Below are 16484 nucleotides of genomic sequence, written 5' to 3'. Positions count from 1 at the left end.
AGCCAGGGTACTGAAACGTTTTTTCGACAGATAATACTTATAAGAGCAAATTGTAACTATTTCCTGGGTAGGATCTGGCGGCCATTTTTATTTATAAACAATTAAGTGTCAAAAAATGGCATTTTTCACTTTTTTTTCAAATCAATGGAAAACAGGGAAACTTATGTTTTTTTTAGTACAAATATCTTCGAGATTATGGAAAAAGCTTTAAAATGACGTATTACAAAGTTTGATATACTCATTTATTGTTAATATAATTGCGAAAAAAGGTCGGAAATGCAAAAAAAAATATTTTCGCAATAACTGTTGTAAAAATTAGTGTACAGCTTTGAATTTTTTGTCAAATAAGGGTTCTTTGGTGCTTAATATGTCATAAAAATTTCAAAGCGATTCATTCAATTGTTTAAATTTTATTCAAATTGTTTATCCCAGAGAGCATTTTTTGAAGTTATACTGCTTTAGGCGCGATTGAGATTGAGGGTGAATTTATATTGATCTGCGCGCATGCGCACACCGACAGTTTGGTATTAGTCTTTATACGGGCTCTGATTGGGTGTCGAAATGATCTGTCAATAATTGTTCAATATGGAGGTTATCGATAAACAAAAATGTTGTATAATATATTAGTTTTTATTGTTGTGAGGACAGAAATAAAATCAAATTTATAATTATAGTGAGTTTTTAAATAGTTTTGAAAAGCCACAGGTACGTAATTCTAAATGTTTCAGTTGTATTCCAATAAAAAATTATCTTCATACCTATTTGGAAAATGTAAAAAAAAATAATGTACTTACCTAGTACTTGCTATGCTATACCCCTAGTAGGCAATGCTTTAATTTACATAATCTGATTACGAACAAACTTTCTACAAATTTTCATCTAATGTATCGTTTTCTTACTCTATATATTGTTGTATTTTAATTCGACAAAAATCAAACTATAAAAATTCATATAAACAAAATGTCAAAAAGTTGTTCAGTTTGTGTATATTCCCACATGACGTATACGTGAAGGTGGTGCAGTTTGAAATCGCTTCAACTCTCGTACAGCAGAATACACGGGAAGTAGGTTCAAGCCCAATGCAAGTTATATCATTTTTTTATTTTTTTTTATAGATTTTATGATTGTAAGTATATTATTATATAATTTTTTTCAGGAAATACGTATTTAATTAAAATTTTTGGCAACAATTATTGTTCACAAATCATTTGTGGCATTTTTCAATGTGTTTGTGTGCGTTTTATTCTTTTATTTTTTTAATTTTTGATATTGTTTTAATAAAAATTTTTGGAAAGTAGTAGAGAAACTGTTTAAAGTATATTAATTTCGTTGAAATCATATAATAAAAGTATAACTTCTTACAAAGCGTACAAAGTACACACATTCTTTTTTTGCAACAACATAAGTCAGAAAAAAATGACGTTAGAACCATTCTACTGGTGTCAAATGAAAGAGCATAAGCTATGTTTTCAACTTGGTTTAAAAAAAATGAATAAAAAATGCATTTATTAGTAATAAATAATTATGCAAAAGTATCGTAAATCTTTCCTTATAAACTTTTTATTTTGTTATATAAGAAATTATATATATTTATTACAATTTTTTATCAATTATGATATAAATAACATTACTTGGTAGTTGTGCACTTAAATCAGGGTAAAAAAATTAATTTTTTGGAAAAAGTTATTCAAAAAGTTTATAATGAAAAATTGAAGATACTTTTGCATAATTATTTATTACTAATAAATGCATTTTTTAATCACTTTTTTAAACCATGTTGAAAATGTAGCTCATGCTCTTTCATTTAACACCTGTGGAATGGTTCTAACGTCATTTTTTTCTGACTTATGTTATTGCAAAAAAATGCTCTCTGGGATAAACAATTTGAATAAAATTTAAACAATTGAATGAATCGCTTTGAAATTTTTATCACATATTAAGCACCAAAGAACCCTCATTTGACAAAAATTTCAATGCTGTACACTAATTTTTACAACAGTTATTGCGAAAATAATTTTGTTTGCAATTCCGACCATTTTTCGCAATTATATTAACAATAAATGAGTATATCAAACTTTGTAATACGTCATTTTAAAGGTTTTTCTATAATCTCAAAGATATTTGTACTAAAAAAATCATGTTTCACTAATTTCTGTTGATTTGAAAAAAAAAAGGGAAAAATGCCATTTTTTGACAGTTAATTGTTTATAAATAAAAATGGCCGCCAGATCCTACGCAGGAAATAGTTACAATTTGTTCCTATAGGTATTACTTGTCGAAAAAACGCTTCAGTACCCTGGCTGCTGAAGTGTCACGAACAGGGTATATTTTTGTCTTATTACCCTGGCCTAATAAGTTGTATAGTAGAGCTACTTTTACCAAAATGAAAACAGTTTTATGCGGAAGAGAGCTAAGTTTAAATCTTAAAATTCGCCTCATGAGATGTTACGTGCTGTCAGTTCTTTTCTATGGAATGGAAGCTTGGACACTGAAAAAGATCGATACAAGGAAAATAGAAGCATTCGAGATGTGGATGTACCGCAGGATACTGAGAATATCGTGGACAGAGAGAGTGACAAACATGGAAGTGTTGCGAAGGATGCAGAAAGAAAAAGAACTTGCGCTTACTATTAAAAAGCGCAAACTGCAATACTTGGGACATATAATGAGGGGACAAAAGTACCAGCTACTACAATTAATTATTCAGGGAAATATAATAGGTAAAAGATCCATTGGCAGAAGAAAACATTCATGGTTGAAGAATTTAAGAGATTGGTACAAGTGCAGCAGCTGCCAATTATTTAGATCTACGGTATCAAAAATACGCATAGCCTTGATGATAGCCAAACTTCGGAACGAGGACGGCACCTGAAGAAGAAGAAGAATAAGTTGTATGGTCCTCATCATACAACTGTTACATTGGACAGATTGAAAGGATCCAAACTAAAGCTGATAGCAGCTTTTATGAGTGTATACTTATGTAGTTAAGGAGTTACTTATTTTTCGTACTAAATTTGGCGGCAAGGGAGATACTGTGTATACGAAAGGGTCGCTATTTACTTATCTGGTAAAAATATGCACGTGCATCCTTTTTTAAATGATAAGTAGGGACTTTTTCAAACAGATGACAGTAATAACTCATTTTCAGAGAATTATGCAGTTACACAGTTTACAGATTAGGACGACGTAATGCTATTATATATTGTCCTCAATTGTTACTACTTGTCAGTCTTAAAGTACCTAGTCGAAACAACAGACAATTGGTCGAGTGCTAATAGCCTACCAAGACGAATATTTTTTACTCCAAAATTCATCATCATCATCATCACTGGCTCGACAGCCCTTTCTGGGTCTTGGGCCTGTTCCAGGATTCTTCTCCATTCTGATCTGTTTCGTGCTTTTTTTCTCCAGTTTTTTATTTGTAAGGTTATTATATCATTTTATATTTGTTCTAAATATCTCAGCTTCGGTCTTCCTCTTGTTCTTTTTCCTACTGGCATCTGTTTGAATATTTTGTTTGGTATTTCGCCTTCTTCCATTCTTTCTACATGTCCCATCCAACGCAGCCGTCCTATTTTAATGAATGTTATGATATCCGGATCCTGTTATTTATTTATTTTTTTATATACGGGATTACCCCCATTACAAAACATACAGTATAAAATCAATCTCTGACTAGAGTAAAATAAATCTTAATTACACATTAACCAAAAACGAAATATTAATAGTTATCCATCACACATATTACATCTATTACACAAATCAGTTAAAATAAACAAAAAAGTACCTGTCAAGCTCTTTTAATCCGATTCTTAAAAGCAACCAAGGAGACACCAAACATTTCCAAGTTATTCTCGTTTATAATTTTTAGTGTTCGCTCAATGGGCGAATGCATACCATAGTTTGTCCGATGAAAAGGTATATAAAACAAATCAACATGTCTGAGACTTCTGGAGGGAACATATAAATTAATAGATTGGAGAAGTTCAGAACAACAAATTAAACCATTTATTAATTTAAACACAAATACCAAATCAGAGTTATCTCGTCGAGTTTTTAATAAATTCATGTTGAGCGTTTTTTAAATATAGGTATAATCATGATTAGTAATGTGTATGTTTAATTTGTATGCACAATATCTCAAAAATTTATTCTGCAATCTCTCCAACGTAGTAGAATGAGCTTGGTATTGTGGAGACCATACAATAGATGCATATTCTACTTTAGATACAACCAAAGCATAATATACTGTTCTTAAAGCCCATACAGATAGTCTCAGACAGTTGCGAATGATAAAGCCCAAAGATTTTAATGCATTCACGGTTACATTATTTATATGTTGCACAAAATGCAACTGCTCATCAAATGTTACTCCTAAGTCTTTTATTGTTTTAACATAAGACAATTCATTTTCATTAATTATTGTGTAAGAAGTATCATATCTTTTATTACCTCTAAAAAAGCTTATATAACAGCATTTAGCAACATTTAAATGCAAAATATTATTCTCACACCAAATACTCAACCGGTCTAAATCTTCTTGAATTAATATTACATCAACATTTGAATCTACGGATTTAAATAATTTCAAATCATCTGCAAACATCAGGAAATCGCAATTTATAAAACACTCTGATATATCGTTCACAAATATATTAAATAACAAAGGTGAACAGTGAGCTCCTTGGGGTACTCCTGATGTCACATGAATTATATTTGAATTAAAACGACCTATTCACACCTGCTGTGTGCGGTCTCTTAAAAAGCTATTGAACCATTGTAAGGATTGATGACTGAAGCCAAAAGCATTTAATTTTTCTAATAAGATGTTATGATCTACTCTGTCAAATGCCTTGGAGAAGTCAGTATAAATAGTATCCATCTGACTTTTATTCTCCAACGCGTTTAATATTTTTTGTTCAAAGAGTACTAAATTTGTTACCGTTGATTTGTTCTTATCCATGTTGATTGTGTATTAGACGCTCTTTACAATAAAATTTTAATTGATCGTGCATTAGTCTATCAAAAAGTATTGGTATAGAGGATTGTTTACAAACGCTTCGATAATTTGTTATGTCTTGTTTATTACCTGATTTAAAAATTGGGCAGATATAAGAGTGCTTCCATAAAGTTGGGAAAACTGATGTCTTTAATGATGACTCAAAAAGAAGATATAAAGGATTAGTTAGTGAATATGTACAGTTCTTTAGAAAGTAATCGGGAATACCATCTGGACCACTGCTTAACTTATTGGGTAGGCATAAAATGTTGTTGAAAATATGTCTCACTGATATCGAAAAATTAGGTATAAAAAGATTGTTGTTTCCCTTTACTTCCAAGTTATTAATATTTGATTGTGGCGAATAAACTGTTGAAAAAAAAATTGACGGAAATAGTTTGCAATCTGTTGTCCGTTTGTTGCTATAGCATTACCATAGTACATACTGTTTGGTAAATCATTTGATGCTCTCTTACTGTTTACAAACTGCCAAAAGTACTTGGGATTACTGCATAAATTATGATTTACTTGATTCTGAGAAAATCACATAATCCTCTTGATTACAGGAAGCTAAATAATTTTTATGGGCAATTTTTTTCTGTACGACTAAATAACGCAAGTTGGCATCAAACCATTTTGGATAACTAGAAGTTCTTAATCTTTTCACCGGTACAAACAATGATAGTGACATATTAAGTATGTTGTGAAATATTAAGTATCATCAACATTTGACAAATTCAAATGGTCTTCCCAAGGTATCATTGAAAGATAGTTATTGAGACCTTCATAGTTTGCGTTTACAAAATCATGATAAAATTCAGTATATTCTAATGACTTACCTTGACGTTCACACAAACTAATATTGTAAGTGTAACTTACGTGATGATAACTATTTTTAAAAATCGGATCTGAAGCTTTTGCTACTTGTAAATCACAAACATTTGTAAATATTAAGTCTAAAAACACATTTCTTTCATTTGGAATATTAATCATCTGGAAAAAATTCAAGAACCCATAAAACTCAGCTAAGTACAATGCTTGTGAACTTTGAGGACAATTCACCAAGACACCTGATTCATTGTTATCCCATGAAGCTTCCGGAAGGTTGAAGTCTCCGAATATATATGTCTTATGATGATTATACCTTTGGGATATATCTTCGACTGATAAACAATGTTTTTCATATATTTGTTCTACGGATTTTGGTGGAATATATACCCCTCCAATTATAAAATTTTCTTTAACAAATGAGCATAAAAGAAAAAGTTGTTCAATAGATTTGTACAAGGGTTTCAGCACAATTACCGTAATGTAGTGTTTAACAACAATCAAAATACCTCCTCCTCTTGACTTATAACTATTATCACGATCACATCTAAAAGTTCTATATGAAGGTATTTTAATTTCACTATCTAAAATATCCTCGTGTAAGCAACTTTCAACAAATATAAAAATGTCATAATCAGAACATAAAATAGAACTAATCAGATCTTGAATTTTTGTACGAAGTCGTCCGACGTTCTGACAATAAACTTATAATGGGGATGAAATTAGTTTTTTCCTTCTTTCCTGAATGATTCAATTTTTGGTACACCATTTCTGTATTTTATGGCAATGTCTTTTTCGCCTTTATTTTGTCTGTCTTTTAGTTCTTTCCAAGCTTTACTGAACATATCCCTTTGCATATTTGTTTGATCACTATTTATTTTGATTGTTGAGTTCTGTAGTCTTTTCTTATTCCTTAAAATGTCCTTAACAACACCATTATTGGAAAAAATAGCTGTAAGTGGACGAGACTTACTACCCGTGTTCTTTCCTACTCGAACAACTTTCAATAAATCCTCCAACGCTTCATCTTTTCCCATTTGTTTCATAATTTCCTCGACTTTGGCTCTGCATTGTTTTATCCTATCTTCAATATTCTCAGAATTCAATTCGGGAACATTGAATAACATAATATTGTTAGATTTTAATATTCTATCATTTATTTCTATGAACATTTCCTCAAATGGCAAACCTGGCGCATTGGAGTTGCATTTCAGTTCATCAGTAGTCTTCCTTAGATCACAAATCTGATTATCCTTTTCGTGTAAGGATTTTTCATTGGCAAACTTAAGTTTCTCTACCTCAATCTTTAGATCTTCAACCATAGACTTCAAAATTGGTACTAAAAGTAAACCTTGCTCACAATCCTCACAGAAATATTTTCATTTCCTAGTATCTGCTGCCAATTGAAGACATTTTACTTCTGTAGCTGTTATACTGGCACAATTAATATGTAGAGCTCTCTTACATCCATCACACTTGAAAGAAGTCTTATCCTCTGCAGCATCTTTCTTGCATAACAAGCATTTGCCCATATTTGAATATTCAACAGAATGTCAACCATAAACCCTTTAATAAAGATAGTAAGTCACTTCACTGGTATATGGTAATTACTTATCCATCACTATCAATTTGTCCTAATTGCTTCAAGTTTTTGTTTAAAAAAGAAAAACTAAAGGTACAAACTTTGCATTGCAGTTATTGCAATTTACAAACAAACAAATTGTTTTTTCAAAAAAGAAAGATGATCTTCAAATTCCTTGTACTAATTCAGCTTATTTTGATATAACTTTAAAAATTAATTGTTAATATTTACTTGTAAAACAACAGTTTTTTAGGAGCAATTACTAATTACATCCATCGAGGTTGATTTCTAATTTTAAACGTATATATGGTATATTTCGTATAGTTTAAAGTTGTACCTTCTTCGCCAAATTCCGTTTTCTTTTGTGCCTTTATATATGTGTCACAAGATTTTTCTTTCAAAGGTGGCTAGCAATGTTTCCTCTCTTTCAGTGAGTGTCCAGGTTTCTGAGCCGTATGTGAGTACCGGTCTTATTAAGGTTTTGTATATTTGGCATTTTGTTTTCCTTGCGACGTTATCTGATCTTAGTTGCCGAATTAAGCCATGGTAACTTTTATTGGCAATAAATATTCGCCTCTTCACTTCCTCCGCTACGTTATTATCAGACGTGACTAGGCATCCCAAGTATGTAAAGTTTTTTACCCCCTCAATGTTGTATTCTCCTATTGTTATATTTTGTGGCTGCCTTATTTCTGCGTTTTTACTTACCTGCATACATTTTGTTTTGTTGATTTTAAGGCCACTATTTTGTGCAGCTCGTTCTATTTGATTGAATGCCTCTATCATTTCTCTTCTTGATCTTGCGATTATGTCAACATCATCTGCAAATGCTAGTATTTGCACGCTTTTATTAATGATTGTTCATTGAGTATTGACTGTTGTGTCCCTCATTACAAGGGCGGATCCAGGAAGGGGGCCATGGCCCCCTCCGAGAATTAAAAAAAAATATAAATTTAAATATTTGCAGTTCAAATGTTTTTAATTTCAAGCACATATATATTTACAAAACAGGGGTAAATATGTTTTCTGGACTAGAATTGGACTAGGATGTTATATAAATCAAAATGTTGATAATATTACAAAGTGCCAATTATTAGAACGACCTTTACAGCCATCAAAATCGTATCAATTTCCATATTCTATACACACAAAGAATAAAAAAAGAAATGAAACGTTACTTGGGCCACTAGCACTTAGAACAAAGGAGTTGGTTTGTATTTTCGCACAGTAAAAAGGAATTGTTTTACAAGTATTGCGTTTTATTTTTCTAATGAAAAATATGGTCACAATAAAGGGATGACAGCCCAAAGCCTTGTCACAAATCCTTTAACATCTTTCGCCAAACTCATGAGCAAATACGGAGCCATACAAACCCATGAAAAAACATCATACCACAAGGAGTGCGTTCAGGTTGAGCTGAATTTTCTACAAAGTTATCAAAAGTCAGTCATTAACCAGATAGACACTCAGAGGTCTAAACAGATACAAAAAATAAAGAAAGACTACGACCGATAGTAGGGTCTATAGTGTTATTAGGTCCACAAAATATTCCTCTAAAAGACCATCGTGATGATGGCTTTGCTTCTGGACGACGATGCTGGACCTAGCAATGAGGGGGAATTGTTAACACGTTGACGGACAGTGCGTCAAATGTATAAGCAAGTGTTGTGACACTATATGTAGGTATTTTGCAAAGTAGAATAGGGAAAATGCAACGTCTATAGACGTTGTGTCACATTACATCAATAGAAATTAGACGTTCTGTCCGTCATCGTGTTAAGGTTTAAAATCTCATCAGGAGATAAGACTCTTAAATAACACCTATCCACAGCATCTTCCTGAGCAACATACTTTAGGAGCGCTAGTCAAAATCAATTAATGACATGTTGTGATGAAGAAATAATTGAACAAATAATGAATCAGGTTCAAAGTGCAAATTATTACTCTGTCATATTTGACGAAACGACAGACATATCTTACGTGGAACAGCTTTCTCTAAATTTGAGATACATACACAATAACAACATTCGCGAAGGCTTTGTCAAGTTCATTGACGCTTATGGAAACCTAGACATAATTAGTGAAAATCAAGAAAGAGGGAAACAACAAGGCCTGGCAGGAGAAGCATTGGGAAAAATAGTATTAAACTTGTTGAAAGAACTGCACTTGGATCCGAAGAAATGTGTAGGAATCGGTACTACGGCAGGAATGGTGAGTTTTAAGGCACTTCTCACGCATGGTAAAGTGTGTGAAAAGTGCCTTAAAACTCACCATTGTAACCCTAATTTTTAGAAATTACCCCATACCTCTGGTACCCCTCCCCAAAAAAAGTTCATGGCCCCTCCCGAAAATCGGTCCTGGATCCGCCCTTGCCTCATTATTTTCTCGAGTACGATGTTGAACAAATGCATGATAGAGCGTCTCCCTGGCGTAGTCCCTTTTTCACATCTATTGTTTCCGTTAGTTCGTTTTGTATCCGGATTTTACTTTCTACTTTTAGAGATTCTTTTATCAGTTATATTAGTTATGTTGGTATATTAAATTCTTTCATTGCTTTTATTAAGAATGCTCGGTTTATATTGTCATATGCGCTTTCGCAGACTATGAAGGGATGATGTGTGTCGATATTATATTCACTTGTTTTTTCGAGGATCTGTCGCAGAACAAATATCTGGTCTATTGTTGACTTCTGTCTACAGAAGCCACTTTGGTATTTGCCAACTATTTTTTCATCGTGTGGTCTAAGTCTTTCATAAATGACTTTGGACATTATTTTGTATGCTGCATTCAGCAGCGTGATTCCACGGTAGTTTCCACATTCTAACTGATTTCCTTTTTTATGTAATGGTACAATAATACCACTATTCCACTCCGCTGGTAGCTGTTTATTTGACCCTATGTTTGTTATCAATTCATGTATTGTTTTCTGCAGTGCGTCTCCTCCTTCCTTCAGTAATTCCGATGCTACTTGATCCGATCCCGGTGATTTATTGTTCTTTAATTTGTCTACTGCTGTTCTAATCTCGGCTATTGTTGGTGGACTCTTTTCTCTGTTGTCTGCTTGGTCTAATGGTATATCAGGGTTCGTCTCACTCCCATCTCCTTCAAGCTTTTCCGTAAAATGTTCTGTCCATCTTCTTAGTATCTCTTGCTGTTCTGTCAATATGTTACCTTCCTTATCTCTACACATCGTTGTTCTCGGTTTGAAGTCTTTTCTGCTTTTGTTCGGTTTCTGATAAAATTTTCTTGTCTCTGTTGATCTACTTAGTTCTTGCAGTTCTTGAAGTTCTTTGTTCATATATTCTCTCTTTTTTCTTCGGTGAGTTTTCTTTTCTTCTTTGCGTAGTTGTTTATATTCTTCCTCTGCTTGTCGGGTTCTGTGCCCCTGTTGCATCAGTAAATATGCTCTGTTTGTTCTGTCTGTTATAATCTGACATTCTTCGTCAAACCAGTCATTCGCTCTTGTTCTTCTTTCTTTACCTTCTATGCCTAATACTTCTTTAGTTGTCTCTTTTATGATTTCTCTGCACTCTTCCCACTCCTTATTTGGGTTTTCATGTTTTAGCCTGTTTTCTAGTTTGATGCTTATCTTTTCTTTATACTCTTTATTTTTGTCTGTTTCTTTGAGTCCTTCTACCTTGTATCGTTCATGTTTAGAGCCTCTTTCTTTTTTGATGTTTGAAATTCTAACCCTTACTCTACTTTCGACCAGGTAGTGATCAGAATCCGCATTTGCCCCTCTTCTGGTGCGGACGTTTATTATATTGGATTGGTGTACTCCAAAATTAGTTTATTTAAAAAACAAATACCGTAATTTGGGGTGACTGACCGATTTTGTACTTTAATCCTATAAAAATCATATTTTAAATTGTGCTACATTTTTGTATATGCAAATATGTTATGGGTTTAGGCATCTACTTTCAGTAGCTTAGATTATAATTACAAGAAAATAATCATTACTTAGAAAAAAAAATATAAAATGCCTTTGGTCAAGTTCACCCCATTTGGGGGGAAGTTGACTGTATATTCTTTTTTGCTGTTAAACTTATTTTTCTTTTAGGATAGGTTAATTTGACCGTTTTTTAAACCATTTTTTCTTAATTGGTTATATCGGTGGATTTAACAACCCTTGGAATATTGATTCTTTTTTTTTTATTTAAAAATGCATTCTTAGATATTTATAAATTTGAATCGTTAAAAATGATTTTAAAAGTTATACAGGGTGGCCGAAGTATATCACAATAGATCTTTTTCTATGTTTTTGGTCAAATTCACCCCAGCGGTCGAAGTAACCCCATTTTACGGTAACAAGGTATCTCAAAATAAGTGAACTATTTTACATCTCAATCCTAGTCTATCCTTGGTGGCTGTATTAAAGTTGTTATAGTTTGTTATTCTGAGATGTTTGATGTTTTAAAAATTTATTGTTGTTAAGGTATAGCTTTGTTAAAACTTTTGTAAATGGATTCCATTAATAAATCAAATAAATAATTAATATTTATAAAGTATTAATATTTTTTGTTTTTCATTTGTAGATTTTCGTTACAAGAGGAAAAGCGCATAGCACAAGAAATAGAACTACAGTCATATTTAAATAAATTAATAGAAAAAGATAGAGAATCAAGGATTCAAGAAATAAAAGCAGAAGAGGGAGACAATGAAAGTGCCAGAGAAAAGATTGAACATATTCAAATATCATGTGATAATTATATAAATGATCTTAACCATTTATTTATTAAAGTTGACGATAGAAGGAGGAAAAGAGAAGTTCCGGATTATCTCTGTGGTAAAATAAGTTTTGAAATACTTCAAGAACCTGTTATAACCCCAAGCGGTATTACTTATGATAAGAAAGATTTAGAGGAACACCTACAAAGGGTGGGTCACTTTGACCCTGTCACTAGAGTTAAATTGACTCAAGATCAATTAATACCCAATTTTGCTATGAAAGAAGTTGTGGATGCTTTTTTAACTGATAACGAATGGGCACTGGACTATTAACAGTTTTTTTGTATGTAAGGGTTTAGGCTCATAGTAGTTCAGAAATATTATTGATAAAATACACTCACCGGCAAAAAAATTTTGCCACTCAAAATTTTTGATTAAGTTTGACAATTTATAACTTTATTATTTGTACCCCGATTTTCAAGATTCTTGCATCAGTTCGTAGGCACATGTATTGATGTCGTTCATTATTATTCTGGTGACAAAAATTTCTTACTAAGATGGCATTATACGTGGGTGAATGTAACCGTTGTATTTTCATTCATTCTCTTTGCCTTATCCCTATGCGGGGTCGGCTTCCCTAATTGCATTTCTCCACACAATTCTATCTTGGGTCATATCAATGTTAATCCCCTTTACCAACATGTCCTGCCTTATCGTCTCCCCCCAGCTCTTCTTTGGTCTTCCTCTCCTACTCCTTCCAGGAATCTGCACTTCAGCTATTCTTCGTATTGGGTGATTAACGTCTCGACGTTGAACATGACCAACCCATCTTAACCTATGCTCTCTCATTTTGGCATCAATTGGGACCGTGCAAGTTCGGCAAAGCGACCTCTATTTCTACGCTCTGTACTTTTATTCGCACTTTTAATTATATTGGCCAATTATATTAGTCCTGGTTGCTGGATAATTGTCAAGACCATAGTCCAAAAAAATAATAAGAAGAAAAAAATAAGATGCAGGTTATGTTTAGCAAACGTAAACAATTGTATGTAGTAAATAAAATCCGTTATTAAAATGCAGTATTGCAAGCAAAATACAATTAATTAAATTTACCTTTATATAATAATTGCATATCATATCAATATTGTGGAGCAATATATAATTTTTCTAAGTCAATGACAGAAGGTATGAAATATACGTCAATTTGACAATTTCAATTGACAATATGAATTATTTAAGATAGTTGCAATATTTCTCCGCGACTCGCGCACGGTCGTTTCTCGTTTCCCTTTCCAAGTACTTGCACACCGCGAATTGGTGCCACACCTAGACTTCCCCTAATATACTCATTTCTAATTTTATCTTTCTTTGTCACTCCACTCATCCATCTAAGCATTCTCATTTCCGCCACATGCATTCGTTGTTCCTCTTTCTTTTTCACTGCCCAATATTCAGTTCCGTACATCATAGCCGGTCTTATGGCTGTTTTATAGAATTTTCCCTTGAGCTTCATTGGAATTTTTCTGTCACACAACACACCACTCGCTTCTTTCCACTTCATCCATCCAGCCCTAATTCAACTGCATGCATCTCCATCTATTTCTCCATTACTCTGTAATACCGATCCTAGGTACTTAAAACTATTGCTTTTCACAATCATTTCACCTTCCAAAGATACCATTTTATTTGTAGTAGCTCCATCTTTAAATGAACATTCCAAATAATCTGTTTTTGTCCTACTAAGTTTTAAACCTTTTTCCTCCAGAGCTTGTCTCCACTGTTCCAGTTTTTGTTCCAAGTCTCGTTCACTATTTCCTACTAACACGACATCATCAGCATACATTAAGCACCATGGAATGTTACCCTGTAGTTTCGTTGTTATCTGGTCCAAAACTAATGAGAATAAATACGAACTAAGCACAGAGCCTTGGTGCAATCCTACTTTCACATGAAATTTATCAGTCTCTCCCACACCTGTCCTAACACTAGTCGTTACTCCCTCATACATATCCCTCACAATCTTTACATATTCACCAGGGATTCCTTTCTTATTGAGTGTCCACCACAGAATCTCTCGAGGAACTCTATCATATGCTTTCTCAAGATCAATGAATACCATATGAGCGTTTGTTTCTTTACTCCTGTATTTTTCCATCAACTGCCTTATAATGAAAATTGCATCTGTTGTTGATCTACCCTGCATAAAGCCAAATTGATTCTCGGATATTTCGGTCTCTTCACGTATCCGTCTATCAATTACTCTTTCCCATATTTTCATGGTGTGGCTAAGCAGTTTTATAGCCCTGTAGTTTGTACATTGTTGTATATCTCTCTTGTTTTTGTAAACAGGTACCAGTATACTGCTTCTCCATTCGTCTGGCATTTGTCCAACTTCCATAATTCTATTAAATAGACCTGCTAGCCACCTTGTTCCTGTCTCTCCCATTTAATTAAAAATATCAAACGCCCTAAAATTAAAAACACAAAACAAAATTAACAATAAAACAATTCAATAGCGGGTACCTCTCGCAGCAGCAACTGCTCGCAATCTGTTTGGCATCGAAAAATATGTGTCATGCTTGCCTGGGGAATAGCCTGATATTCCTCTACCAAAGTCATAACTGTACCAAATTTTCTGGAGGTCTAGGATGACGGCAATTAACTATTTTTAATTCATTCCATAAATTCTCAATAGAATTGAGATCTGGGCTCATGCGGGCCATTCTAATCTTATCAATCCAACCTCTATTTATATTTATGTGTCAATCAGTGTTTTTATTTACAAAAAACTGTACAGCTCTTACAAGAAAAGAGATATTTGGATAATTCAAAAAACAAAAATTTTAGTGATACCTCCGGGATAATATGACAGGACTATGAAACAAAATTAATCAGCTCTTCAATTTTTCCACAGAATTTTAGTTAGGAGAAAATGCAAAGCTTTCATTCACCCCCGTATAATGCCATGTAAGCAATTTTTTTGTTACTGGAATAATAACAAACGATATCAATACATGTATTTACCTACAAAGTGATGAAAGAATTTTGAAAATCGGAGTACAAATAATAAAGTTATAAATTGTCAAACTTAATCAAAAATTTTTAGTGGCGGAATTTAGTGGCGGAATTTTGTGCCGGTGAGTGTATATAACATAAGTTTATTTAGTTATTTTACTCTGTAAAACCATTATGAGCCCATTATTAAATGAAGGACTTGACCAATTAATTGCCAGACATATATTAGAGTACCTATCATAAACTAAGTACCCCCTAAGGGCTGTTTTATTTTGTACCATGTATTTTCGTTCTGAGAATGTTCGAATATCTGAAAGTTAATTATGTTAGTTAGTATGTACCTACTGCTTTCTTTTATTTTACATATTGTTGTTCTTTGTGTCCAAATATCATTGATAATAAATGGTTCATAAAAAATGGTAATATTTTATCTCAGTAAATTTTTTAGTTAATAAAATGATTGTACTTATATGTATGGCTGGAACAAATGTTATGGTTAAAGTTATTGTATAAAAATTAGGATAGTTTTATTGAATAAAATTTTTTAAAATAAATTTGTGTTGTGTAGTATTATGTGTGGCACTTCAAAACAAGTTATGTGCATTTTAAAGCACAGAAAACTCACATATCCGTTATGAAGCAGCCACAATGCCAGATGCATTGTGTCATTGTACTAACACCCAGAATTGTCAGTAGACGTTTTAAACTCTAGTGCTTTCTATTACTTGCTCTATTAGCTCTCCTGTTCATTTTTTGTCACATTTTATATCATATGTCACATACGCCTTTTGCCTTCATCGCTATTCCATAATCTTTCTGATCCATCTATCATCCTTCAATCTTACCCAAGCCTATGGCTATTCTTTCATCTGCATCCGTGATTCCTGTCTTTTTCTTGTTTCTAAGTTTGGTACTTTATTTCTGATGGTAATACCTAACAGGCCGTTCCCACTTGTCCTGTGTCGGATTCGTATATTAAATCGGATGTCGGCCACCCTCTATTCACACTTCGAATAATCGGTTGTCGCCAAGGTTAAAGTTGATGCAGCACTCTACGCGAGGGAATTGTGAAAATAAAAAAAAATCAGGATTTTTAAAAGTGCCGGTGTTTACCTATTATTTTTTATGGTTCTGAGAATATGGTACTTCATATCATATTTATGTCTCCGAACGGATGTTGATAACTTTAGGTGCATTTATTGAAATTTATACTATAAACGATATTTAAAAACTAGAATAAATATAAGGGGTGTAAAATCAAAGTCGGCAATCTCCCATTTCCATAATTTTAGGAAACCGCGAAAACTGGAAACTAATAAAATTAAATTAAAATAATGAAACTGATAAATAACCATATAAAATTTGGTTTGTGATCGGATGTCCAGAAAGAGG

At 32.8% G+C, this 16484-nt stretch overlaps 2 protein-coding genes across 3 annotated transcripts in view; one reads left to right on the top strand and one right to left on the bottom strand.

Moving 5' to 3' along the window:
- Window positions 1–15646, top strand: part of LOC114337536 (E3 ubiquitin-protein ligase CHIP) — a 43677-nt gene extending 28031 nt beyond the window's left edge. For both annotated transcript variants that reach the window (XM_050643300.1, XM_028288005.2), the window contains exon 3: window positions 11945–15646. In XM_050643300.1, coding sequence (XP_050499257.1) covers window positions 11945–12410 — 466 coding nt within the window. In that variant the 3' untranslated portion in view covers window positions 12411–15646. The remainder of the gene's footprint in view (window positions 1–11944) is intronic.
- Window positions 1–16484, bottom strand: part of LOC114337532 (facilitated trehalose transporter Tret1-2 homolog) — a 337833-nt gene that overhangs the window by 221717 nt on the left and 99632 nt on the right. The window lies entirely within an intron of this gene.

Source organism: Diabrotica virgifera, chromosome 2 (assembly GCF_917563875.1).
Source record: "Diabrotica virgifera virgifera chromosome 2, PGI_DIABVI_V3a".
Lineage (NCBI taxonomy): Eukaryota > Metazoa > Arthropoda > Insecta > Coleoptera > Chrysomelidae > Diabrotica > Diabrotica virgifera.
This window is presented reverse-complemented; position numbering and strand designations above follow the sequence as displayed.